The sequence below is a fragment of the Egretta garzetta genome, unplaced genomic scaffold, assembly GCF_000687185.1.
Source record: "Egretta garzetta isolate BGI_Z169 unplaced genomic scaffold, ASM68718v1 scaffold161, whole genome shotgun sequence".
In the NCBI taxonomy this organism is placed as follows: Eukaryota; Metazoa; Chordata; class Aves; order Pelecaniformes; family Ardeidae; genus Egretta; species Egretta garzetta.
Genome location: NW_009258754.1, coordinates 495,035 through 507,515, shown reverse-complemented (window position 1 = coordinate 507,515; position 12,481 = coordinate 495,035). Strand labels below are relative to the sequence as shown.

The 12,481-nt window shown below is 40.4% G+C and overlaps 1 protein-coding gene across 1 annotated transcript in view; it reads left to right on the top strand.

Annotated features, from left to right (window-relative positions):
- The first annotated feature begins 323 nt into the window (after positions 1–323).
- The window catches only part of NYAP2 (neuronal tyrosine-phosphorylated phosphoinositide-3-kinase adaptor 2), a 140,926-nt gene continuing 128,768 nt past the window's right edge, over positions 324–12,481 (top strand). The window contains exon 1 of the mRNA XM_035888871.1: positions 324–538. Coding sequence (XP_035744764.1) covers positions 333–538 — 206 coding nt within the window. The 5' untranslated portion in view covers positions 324–332. The remainder of the gene's footprint in view (positions 539–12,481) is intronic.

The window sequence follows — 12,481 nt, the reverse complement described above, 5'->3', positions numbered from 1 at the left end:
CAACTGAAGGATAATAGGAAAAGGGAAGGGCTGGGAGAAAATCTTCCTGAGATTTGAACAGCGTATAACTGGATGGATCTTCATTGCTTGAAAGAAGAGAGTCTTGGTTTTTATTTTCTCTTGTCTCGAGTAATGTTCTGTGTTCTGAATTGCTTTGTTTATTATCCGTTAGACAGGAGAAAGTCTACAAATTGTCTCTGTAAGAGATGTTAATTACAATTGACACAATCTCGCTGTCATAAACCATAAGCTGTTTTCCTACTGATTAAGGTATTATGTGTTTTTCAACCTGCAGGAAACGTTGCTTTCCTTTGTTCATTATCTCCTGCAAGATGATGAGTTCTAATCAGGAGGAGGTCACTTTGGGCGCTTTTCTCCAGTATATTGAAGATATGGGGATGAAGGCCTATGATGGCTTGGTTATACAGAATGCATCAGACATTGCTCGAGAGAATGATCGCATGAGGAATGAAACAAACCTGGCTTACTTGAAAGAAAAGAGTGAAAAACGCCGAAAACAAGAAGAAGCAATAAAACGGTAAATATTTTGATAAAAAGATGAGTGGTCTGGCAGAGTGAATGGACAGTAAGGGGCTCAGTCTCAGATATGGTAAATATGTGTAGACCAGTTGATTTCCAAGCAGCTTGATGGTAAAAGCAGTACAGACCATTGGCCCATGCCAGGCTGCTAATTGCACGCGTTTTACATAGTGTAGATACAATGCTGAATGGTTCTGCCTCCCTTAGTGGAAGAGAGTCTTCCCATCCAAATGTATTTGGTTTAAGCACATGTGGTATCTTCAGCAGGTGTGATTTGTAACAAAAAGTTTAGGTGTTTGGAATAGGAGATGTAGATCTAATGGAAAAGAGGTCCTCATCCACTCAGTGCTTTTAGATGAATGGTGTGTACTTTGTGCAAAGATGTGTTGGTGTGTGAGCTCTTGCAAGACAGGGACAGCCTCACAGATTCAAGATAGACTCTCCTTGAGTGGATGTTTTAAATCTGGTAAATTTTCAAAGCTCTCTAATTGTTGTCTGAGGTTTTACAAAAAAAATGTCTTGTTATTTATGATTTCCTCACCATTCTGCATGTTCAGAAGTCAGTAAAAATATTGCAATCATTTAAAGGAAAATGGATCAAGCCCCTGATGGGCAGAACCCTGTAATGGCTCTTCTTGAACAATTCCATCGATTTTAATTGACAGTTAATGAGAAGAGCACTTGCATGACCTGGCCTCTTGTGCCAATGGATAGCAATGAAATCTCTGCAGCTTCTTGGAGATGAAAAGAAGGTTGAATGGGATAGATACAGATATTTATTATATATACATTTGCATGTACAAAAATTGCATTTTCTTGAGGAGAGGGACAAATTGTGTAATACAGGTAAATAATCCATCCAGATGCCAAACTTTTTATGTGCAAATGGGTGGCTTGAGCACGAACTGATAGGTCCTTTGAATTTTTTCCCCCAGTGTGAATCTTCTGTATTTGAGTTTAAGTGATTACATTTTATGCTGTGTTTTGGGTACTGTACATCCAGGTATAACAGACATGCTGTGCTGGGAACGTTCCAGCAACACCTTGCTAGCCTGGTAATTTTGATGGAAAGTTTAACACAAAAGAGCAGCACATATGGTTTGACAGAGGAGGGAGAAGCAGCAATGTAAAGCAAAATTATGGCTACTTTATGTTCCAGGAAGTAGAATTTTTTTGGATTGTCACTAATTTGGTTGGGGAGAGAAGATTACTGTGGAATTAAAGTGAATAATGAGAGACCATACAATGTGTATTTTAGTACCTTCTAGACTATTATTTTGTGAGCTCAACTTTTGGGTGATGTTTAGAGGCATTCAAATTATTGGGGAGTGAAAGGCATAGACTGCTTGTAACAAGAGCTATACTACTCACAACATCACAAAAGAAAATGTTTTTACTTGCAACACACCGATGTAGAAGGGGGATTCTTTTTTATCTTGATTTATGCTGGATATGCATTTTGTTTCAGTTTTTGCCATCTTTGTTTAGTATTCATTTCTCTCTTTTGATTATTGAATAGCTACATAAACTGCAAAATTTCCAAGAGGAAAAGATAGGGAGAGCCATCTCAAAATATTTCTTATGATGGAGAGGGAAGTTAAGTTCTACTTACATGAAGCAGAGGAAGAATTTGTATGTGTCTTACCTGCTAAGTGAGCGCATCCAAAAATGCTAGTCAATAAATTGCTGTTTTAAAGTAGTGAGATGAAGAGTACTTTCTCATCTTACATTGCTGGCTTTTCCCTCCTGAGGAAAATAATAATAATAAAAAAACAAATTTGTAAACATTCTGAATGTATTGAAACTTCATTATTTGATTAATTTAAAATTGGCTGGAAAAATAAATTCCCCAGTCCTTGTGGCAACTTCTTCATTTGATGATAAGCTATGTTAAACTGTCAATGTATACAGATGGATTTAGCATATAGTCTTCAGAGTTGACAGCTAATTAGCCTGTGCTCTGGCTAACCTGTTTACATGCACTTTAGTATGTGTGACCATAAAGGTCACTAAGTGCCAGAACACTTAAGTTTCTTGAGGCACGAGAGAATAAGTTGTAGATCTACTTGGTTCTTTGTAGTCCTGTAGCCAAGCTTCTCTGCCTAATTTGAATGGCGGTAACAGTATTTCCTACCTTGTGGTTGGTTTGTGTGGTTTTATTTATTGATATTGGCAAAGTGATTTCACGAAGAGCTCTGGATAAGTGCAGATGATTTAGGGCTGACCCAAACCGTGAAGTTCTTCCTCATGCTGAACTGAGATCACAGAACAGCGCTGTGCCCCCCAGATACAGTCAGAAGACACAAGGAAGATGACCAGCAATATAGCCGGTTTATCAGAGGAATGTATCAGTGTATATGTAAGTGGACTGGGGGCATCAACACTTCTTGCATACAGTGCTTTTCCATGGGAAACCACGTTTGCAGTCATCCCCTCTACTCCCTCCCCACTTGGCATATCTCCATAACATTGAGGGGGTAAACAATATCCATCTGAGGAAACAAAGTAGGAAAAACACCTTAGGAAATCTTGGAAAATGCTGTCTTTGAGTCTTTGTCTTCTTCCTGTGTAAACTTGGAGAGGGAAAATGAGATATTTGTGATCAACCCTTGATCGGAAAACTAAAAGCAGTGGCAGACCAAGGGAGAACATCTGATTTGACTGAAGGAACCATGATGATGGGGAACAAACAAGAGGAGTTGGAAGCTATTGTGCTGCTAGAAAGCTACGACCTGATTGCCATTACAGAAACTTGGTGGGATGAAACCCACGACTGGAATGTAGCTATGGATGGCTACAGGCTGTTCAGAAGGGACAGGAGAGGAAGGAGGGGCGGAGGCGTTGCCCTCTACATCAAGAAATCGTTACAGTGTGAAGAGCTGACCCTGAAGAATAGCCACGAGCAGGTCGAAAAATCAAAAGACTGATTGTGTCTTGGACTTCCTACAGGTACTACACAGCAAATATCCAGACTTTCTTCTCAGCTTAGCAATGAGATACCAAGGGTTATTCCCCCTCTAATACTTGTGTTTGAAAGTATCAGATTTTCCAGAAAGACATGAAGTAACAAAATTTAGCTGAAGTGCCTAGAACCACCTCTATATAGAACATGAGGAACTGCAAGTGTCATTTAGTCAGTGCTGCTTCCACAGAAAGTAGGCTTACTGTCACACCAGGGTTCAGACCTGACCCAAATTCCCCACAGGAAAACCATTAATCATTAGTAATCTTTATAACCACTAGCAATTACTATAGCATATGCTCTAATATACCTGAGCATTATTGTTTTCTAAGATCTAATTAGTTCCAACAATCTGAGAATGAAACAAAAGGAAAAACCACCACCCACGGGGAAAAAATACATACATATATATGAGCGCAAAGAGGCAATGTTTATTGTATCTGGAACCAGATAGAAATTGAAGGACTGCATGTTAAATAGTATTAAAAATAAGTACAAGAATAGAGGAAAGCACTTGGAAAAGTAGAAGACATGAACTATTCCGCTTCAGCTTCTGGTCAATGCAAAATGAATATTTAGTTGTTCCACTTTTTGTGAAGGAGGGAGTCACATTCTAATACATTCAGGAAAAATGGGTGGTGTCACAGCCTGGTTCTACTTGTCATTTGTAGTTGCAGGCCATACTGAAAGAGAGAGAAACATGAGCCTTACAGCTCCATGCAAGTATGCTCATGCTTTGGCAGAAATATGGTAAATGTGGAAGTGCTGAATACAATTTAACAAGTACTGAAATAGGTGCTGGATGATATTCCTTTTTCCTTTCTTTTGGCCACCCTGGGGAGGGTTTTTCATTTGAAGTATGTAAGAGAATTGACTTGACAGGAGAGCATGTTCATATTGTTCCTAAGGAGTCTCAAAAAACCAGGACTCTTTTGAAACAACCTTTTCTAACTTATATGGAGTATGCCAGCATTGATCTTTGTAGAGCATTATACAAGCTGCGCACCACTTGGCAAATGCAAGTTGACACATGTCCAGAGCCACAGGTTAGTATGTTCCTCTAAAGAAATTTCCTGCAGATAAAGTGGTCATTATGGTCAAAGTCCAGCCACTGTACTGCACCAATAGTTTTCACAGAGGCAGGTCAGAGACAGAAGCTGCTGCTGCTCATGGTGGCACCACTGCCACCTCATTGTGCCCTGTGGGGCTGGGCAGGGCAGCACAGGCTCCCCAGGTGTGCTCCTGTGCCCTGCCTTACTGCATGGGGGCTGACACACTGGACTGCTCCTCAGCACCCAGAAACGTTGTGCAAGCATTTGGAAGAAGAAAAAACCAAGGCTAGTGATGAAAGATCAGGTACAGTGCAAGTGTGCAGGATATAATGATTCAAATTGTAAAAAATCGCTTCTGTTGCTGAATTATTGCCACGGTATATGATATCATAATGAGCTTCCCATTAAGGACTTGTCTTGTGAGTGAGACTTGATCTTGCTGTGGTCTGTGGTATTTAATGATACTCGTTTCTTGTACCAGAGTCTGTTAAGAAAGAAAAAATAGTATTGAATGTCTAAATTGCAGTGACCTACATAGGGAACCCCAGGCACCTGTAGTCTGAGTGGATTTATGGTCATCAGTAACACTGACAATATATTCCTCCTAGTTTTTGCCTGTGGCATGTTCTTCCTGAATATGCAGTGTAATAATCCGCAAACCCAGTATCAATACAGGCTGGGGGAAGAAAGGATCGAGAGCAGCCCTGCCGAGAGGGACCTGGGGGGACTGATGGATGAAAAGCTAGACATGAGCCGGCAATGTGCGCTGGCAGCCCAGAAGGCCAACCGTACTCTGGGCTGCATCAGGAGGAGTGTGGCCACCAGGTCGAGGGAGGTGATTCTGCCCCTCTACTCAGCTCTGGTGAGACCTCACCTGGAGTACTGCGTCCAGCTCTGGAGCCCTCAGCACAAGAAGGACATGGAAGTGTTGGAACGGGTCCAGAGGAGGGCTACAAAAATGATCCGAGGGCTGGAGCACCTCTCCTATGAGGACAGGCTGAGAGAGTTGGGCTTGTTCAGTCTGGAGAAAAGGAGGCTACGGGGAGACCTGATTGTGGCCTTCCAGTACCTAAAGGGGGCCTATAGGAAAGATGGGGAATGTCTTTTTCATAGGGCCAGCTGTGTTAGGACAAGGGGAAATGGTTTTAAACTAGAACAGGGTAGGTTCAGGCTAGAGGTAAGGAAGAAATTTTTTACAATAAGAGTGGTAAAACACTGGAACAGGTTGCCCAGAGAGGTAGTGGAGGCCCCATCCCTGGAAACATTCAAGGCCAGGTTGGATGGGGCTCTGAGCAATCTGATCTAGTTAGCAGTGTCCCTGCTCACTGCAGGGGGGTTGGACTAGATGACCACTAGTGGTCCCTTCCAACCCTAAACATTCTATGATTCTATGATTCTATGTCTGAAGTCACTCAGGGTGACTGCAATTGAGTCTGATCCCTGTAGTAACCTGCAGAGATTCATCCAAGACCATGTTGTCTATTGAAACTCTGCAGTCAGGAAAGGTAAAGTAGGATTATTGATTTCTTCCTTGTTCTGTACTATTTTCCCTATGTCTTTACCATATCTTGGCAGGTATTTATATTATCCCTAATTCCTGATAGCATGGCCTAGATAGCAAGTGATGCACATGTGCAGTGATAACAGTGCTGCCAGTCTGGAGACTACCAACAGCTGAAAACAATCTCCTTAGCAACGAGAGAGTCTTCCCCTGGGAATAACAACAGGTAGCTTTTGAGCAGGAGAGGTTCCAGCAAACACTCTCCTTTTGCTTGTGGAAATCAAAATAAAACACCTATAAGTCTTTGGCACCTACTGAAAATTACCTAATAGTCCGATTATTGAATTTTTGAGAAGCTATTCAATTTACTATTCAGATGGTCTCTTTCAGAAGGCTGATCATGTATATTAGTAAGTTAGTAATGAGTAATTTATTATCTAACACAGTGGTGGTATTCACACACAACACTATTTGGAAGCAGCTGTTATTTACCTAAATCATCTCATAACCATGCTGAATGACTTAAAAGTTCATTGAAATGCATTAGTCTGAGTAGTTTAGGACCAAGATCTGGAAAATGACCTAAAAAAAAAGCTGTTTGATTTACATTTTGCCTTCCTAAGGACACAGTGTGTTGTGTTTCTTCAGTAGCACTGATGTACCTTCCCTGTGATTGCCATCTTATCATGTGTGGTTCTGATTGGTTAATTGTGGGGAAAAATGTATAGATTTATTGTATATTGTAGGGGATAAAACACATAATATTGGATTAGGGAAAAAAAAAAGGAGCTCGTCTTTGTCTGATCTTGCTGGGCTGAGTCAGCTGATCTGATCTGAATTTCTGACCTAATTTTAGTATGGTACTTAGCGATCGTGCAGAGAAAATAAGGTTAATGTGCTGATCAGTGGCTGAGAGTAAGCCGCGACAAAATGTTAGTGTATGTATCTTTTCAGCCTAATTTTTAGACCATTTTTCTTCAGTCTTTTATTTGTCTGGTCTCACCGTTTGATCATTCACTACTTGCCTGTTCAGGCGGCTGTGTCCAGACCAAGAGAACACACTGGCATACTGCTCACAGAGCTTATAAATTGCAAATAAAGTTAGGAAGCAGTATCATTTTCACCGGCAATAAAGTTGCAGTACTGTGAGAGGTACATTTGCCATGATACAGTATCTGCCGTAGGCAGCCTTTCTGGGAACAGAAGGTAGATTTGCCTCATCTGTTACGGGTGCCAGGGAAAAGGTGAGTATTTTGAGTTTACATAGGGCATCTGTTAGAATGAGCAGTTGCTTTCTGACTCATCTACAATTGAAATACATATATTTAGATACTTTAATCTCTGTTATACATAGTCTTATGTGGATACTTCACCAGTGGTTTGGGTTTTTTTTTTGTTTGATTGTATAAATACAAAATCTTGGTAAGGAACAAATAATGAACCCTCCTCCTCCTCTGAAGGCTGAGGCGTGTTGCATTAATCATAGGGAGTGGCTGCAGTTGTACACTTTCATAGGAGATGTATGCTTTCCAAGTTCCAGCTTCTAGTTTTTAGGTGTCATTTAAGCTACTGTTTCTGTCGGGGATGTTGTTGTTTTGGTTTGTAACACTGTGAAGATCTGACTGCTCTGGTGTAAAGCTGATGGTGTTAGCGGGCATGAATTTCTACCTGCCAAATCCCGGACTTAGCCACCAAAACATTTATTTCTACTTCTAGTGGTTTCTCTTACTTGTAGCTCATTCCCAGCACCTAAATGGCTCTGTGGAAAGCCTTGTTTCTGCTTGTTGAGGGAAGTATCCAGACAGATGCTGTCAAGAGGAGGAGCTTTTAGGAGCACTGTTCTGTGCTAAAGCTAGCAGAAATGGGCCAGCCAGCCTGTGGCAGAGTTAAGCTCTTGTAATAAAGAAGGAATTGTAATGAACAGCTGTCATCCTAACCTCTCTTCCCTTTGGCAAATCAAATATTGAAGACTAACCCATCGGCAAAAGTAAGATCATATTTTTCTCTATTTTTTTTTTTAAGGTTGTGGAAGTAATTGAATTCAGATATTATCTGTCTGTAGTTTTCTGTAGTTTCTGTCCTTAGGTTCCTTTGTAAACAAGACATAAGTTTTGTGTCCTTCAGCTAAAAGTTAAGTGTTATCAGGCGTGGGCAACAGCAAGCAAATATAAAAATATTTCTATGCATGGGATTATTCACTGCCAAAAGCTCCGTTTAGCTGAGAAAATGTGTGTAATCTTAGAGTATATGGACATGCTGAGGTGTTTCTACCAAAAGGTTTCTACCAGAATCAAAAATAACCTAAGCAAAATAATTTCATTATGAACTTACTGGTTACAATAATGTCTTGAAATCAGAAAAATACTTTAAACGAGGGAATGCTTAAAGTACTGTTCTTTTTCTGAACATTCTTCTGTAGCTGAAATTTTGCATAGTGAACACATTTCTAAATTTGCAGGAATACTTATGCTTACTAGATTACAATATGCTTACAGCCAGACCTCAAGAAAAATGTGAAGCAAGTGCAATAAATATTTTGATCATGGCAAGGGGCTCGGCTGAAATACCTGCAAGCACGTTACTGAGATGTTAAAAATTACAAGCTTGTGAACTGGTTATTGGTTGGGTATGTTGGTGTGGGTTTTTTGTCGTGTTTTGTTTGTTTTTTTAATGTGATAATGAATGTGATTTTTGGACATGAGGCCAGTGGTATGTGCTCCTTTAATCAAAGGATATGTGTTATGAAGAAGCTTAACTGTGGCACTGGTTGTTTTCGTTATCTTCCCTCTGGACATGTTGCATGCTCATTTCATCCTAGATTAAATTATTGCTGTGATACCACCTTTATGGTGGAAGCAGCTGATGAAGTGTGATAGAGACTAATTTTAGTATGATTTCAAACCCCTTTTCTCATGAAAATATCATAGGGTCTCTTTTGAAGTTGGATTGACATCTGAAGAGTAGCATTGATAGTTTTTTTTCATGAAGAGTACGTAAAATGGTTGTGCAGTCAGTGACCTCCAAATGTATTTTTGTTGCATTTATAAGTAAACAGATGTGATGATCTAGCCAACAAATCCTCCCTTCCAAATGCTCATATCCATATGGCCGCCTGTATTATTGCCACACAAAATAAACAACAGACACAATGCAAACTATATTATATTGCTGTTGCTATTATTCTGAGACATTCTGAGGTTTGTTTTAGGACAGTCATGCAACAAATATTTAAAATATACCATAGAGACTGATAGCCTGCTTGGTAATCCCAAATACCAAGGAAATAAAGCAAAAGTCATTATCAGTTTGATATCTAAATCTTGATGTTATTTTCAATGAATCTTCCCTGATTATAGGGCTCCTGCCTACAACTTTCACTGTCTTTCAGGGAAGTTATATGATCCCTTCCCCTTCATCATTCCACAGCTTGCTCAGATCTATACTGGCCCACCATGTAAGTGGGTGTATTTTTGCTCAGGATTAATTTGCTATATTTAAAAGCATAATTGGAAGTGTGGGGTCATAGAGAGCCCAGAGGACTTCTAAATGGGTTACAGACCCCTTTCTTCTTCTTGTAAAAATCCAGTCTGTGTGGCTCCTTGCTATTGGTATTTGCAGGCTGTCTGACCACCTGTGTTAATGTGTGAACTGGCCTTGCTCCAGTTCCATTTGGGCATGTTCATACAACCTACAGGCTGGTGCCTCCTCGGCAGACTGAGTCATGCTGGAGAGGAGGCCTGTTGTACCAGCGGCAGACAGTCCTTGACATACCATTGCTGAAAGATGCTTCAGGGTGTATGGATCTTGATGTCCAGTTTTTAGTCATTTGTTCCCATTCCGCTTTGATTTATATTTTTTCTCACTATCTCTTTGTTACTCTTTAACTATAGGATGTAGGATTGTAATTTTAACCTGGTAGTTAAAATTATGCAGCACTGTCTCTAACCAAAAAGCCCCCCTTAGCAAGAGAGAGATGAATGTAGGGCTGTGAGGAAGTAGGTATTTTGCACAACCCTCTAGGGTTCTGGTGGTGCTGCTATTTCTAGACAAAGGTTTGCATTCACTTGGAAAATGTCTTAAAGTATATTATGAGGGTGCACAGAGTAGAGCATAAATAAATAAAAAATGTTCTTGTGAAGACTGGATTAAAATAAAGGAAGACTGTTTTGAATCATGCCTGGATAGAGTCTTTATAACTAATGTAGATTGGACTTCATTAATGGAGAGACACTTTCAGTAAAACAGCACAATTAATATTCCATGTAACATTAATAAAGTCTAGCCCAGGACTGCTGGCAGAATTGAAGCATTGATCTGTTCTGGTTCCAGGCTTCCAGTAGTCCATGCTGAAGTTCACTGACACCTGACAAATGTTGTAATTGCCTGTGACCTGAATGAAGAGCTCATGTTAGAACCTGAAGGACAGATACTTGTACAGGACACATGCAGAAAGTAGTCTCATGACCTGTAAGTAGCAAAATTGCAGCTAGCCACACTCCTACACACATGCGGGTTCAGCTATATGCACTGTGGAAATCCTGCCAAAACTGTCTGTAATAAACACTGGGAACACACAGAACTGGTCTGAGAACCCAGCAGAACTGAAGGTCTGTGCTACCATTGGAATAATATGAGCAAATCTTTCTGTGCCTTCAGGAAAATCCATTGTTTAACAATACCTGTTCATAAAGATGAAGAAAAAAAAAATCCATGTTCTTTGAGCAAAACAGCTCAGTGCATTGCTCCTTCCAGGGCCATAAATCACAGCTGTACTTTGCTGTCGTTAATAATAATAAAGATTACTTCATGCCCCACCCAGCTGGCAGGCGTTTGTTCCCTTTGGATGTTGTTCTCAGCACCCTTCTGACAGGCTACGCATGCTTTTATTTATTTATTTTCCTCCAGGGGAAAGCACAAACATAGTATGGTGCTTGATAATTTAATCAGGATGTTTATTTTCTTAGCCTAAAGAAGAGAGTCTGCTCTTGGATATACCCCTCAGTACCGACCACTGCTGCAACAGAAACATCTGGTGATGGGCATCTTGATGCCGAGTTATGATAGATCAGTGGCTGCAATTTGTATGAAAACGGGAATGTGTATATGTACTGATTAGATTTTTATGTGATTGGATTAAAATGGGAGTAAGGAGAGATTAGAGGAGAAATGGATCGCAGAGACATTACTAGCTGTAGGTTTTATAGTTAATTTGAGACTTCTTTTATTTTTCCTTCTGGCTTTCTACTCTGATTTGACTTGTAATTCTAAATGAAGTCAGTTAAAAAATATTAAAAAAAAAAAAAAGCCAAAAAAACAACCCCCCAAAAAAACCCTTTGGAGTGTGTCCTCAGCACAGGGCCTTTGTCAACAATGCAAACAATATGGAGCCAGCAGGCATCTCCCTGTGCCAAGAGGCCGTGGCAGAGCTGGCGTGGGGCAGGCACTGCTCGGCCCTTGGAAAGCCCTGCTCAGCTGGGCGGTGGCCATGCCAGTGCGCTGCTGGGAGCGATGGTGGCGGCTCCCTCTGCGAGCTGCTGGGAGCCCACCAATGAGCAAAGTGAGCTGGTTTGGTCCCAGAGAAGGCAGTCATAAGCAGAATTGTCTTTTATTTTATTTTTTATTACGCAGTACCTAAGGACCCAAAATGGAAATTAGATTCCTCTGAAACTCTAACCCAGTGCATGCATGCAGCGCAAAGACAGCTCACAGCACGAGCTGAAATTGTACCCAACAGGTGACTAAAGGGACAGCTGAAGAGTTAAGGGACCGCTCATTTCCTTCCCTATATTAGTACAGCAAAGAATAAACTGAGGTGTATCCCCAGTGGTTGTGATGAATTACATCCAGCAGTACTCTCTGAAAGCTAGAGAGAAACAAATGCTTCCAATAGACTCTGGCAGATACTTCTGGAACGTGTCAAGATTGAGAAGACCACAGCCAGCTAAAACCCACAGAAATATTCCTGCCAACAAGCGTGTTACTTGACAAAATCTCAACATTTTATAAGATCAAAAATGAGAGTAACTGTGGAGTTTACAATAAATTAATAAAATTTACCTGAGTTTAATCCATTTCTCCTTTTTGTGGATTATATAGGGCATATCTCACCAGTAGATCCTCTGCTAGCTGAGGTCACTTTAGTTATTAAGTTGAGATCACATGTTAGGAGCCATTAAGTGAATTGCTTTGTACAGCCTTTCCCTGAATGCTAGGGCAAATGCAGTATTTCATACGCTTAGCTAATTTCATGCTGTAATTTAATTTCTGAAACATACTTTTAATTGAATCTTTAAAGACAAAAGGAAACTGCTGAGTCCTTTAGTACTGCAAAAGAGATTGTTTAAAAATGTAGCCCATCTAGAGAATAATCTTCTATAATTAAACGTAAAGTTTGTTTTGCTTCTCTGCATGCAGCAAATTCCTGCT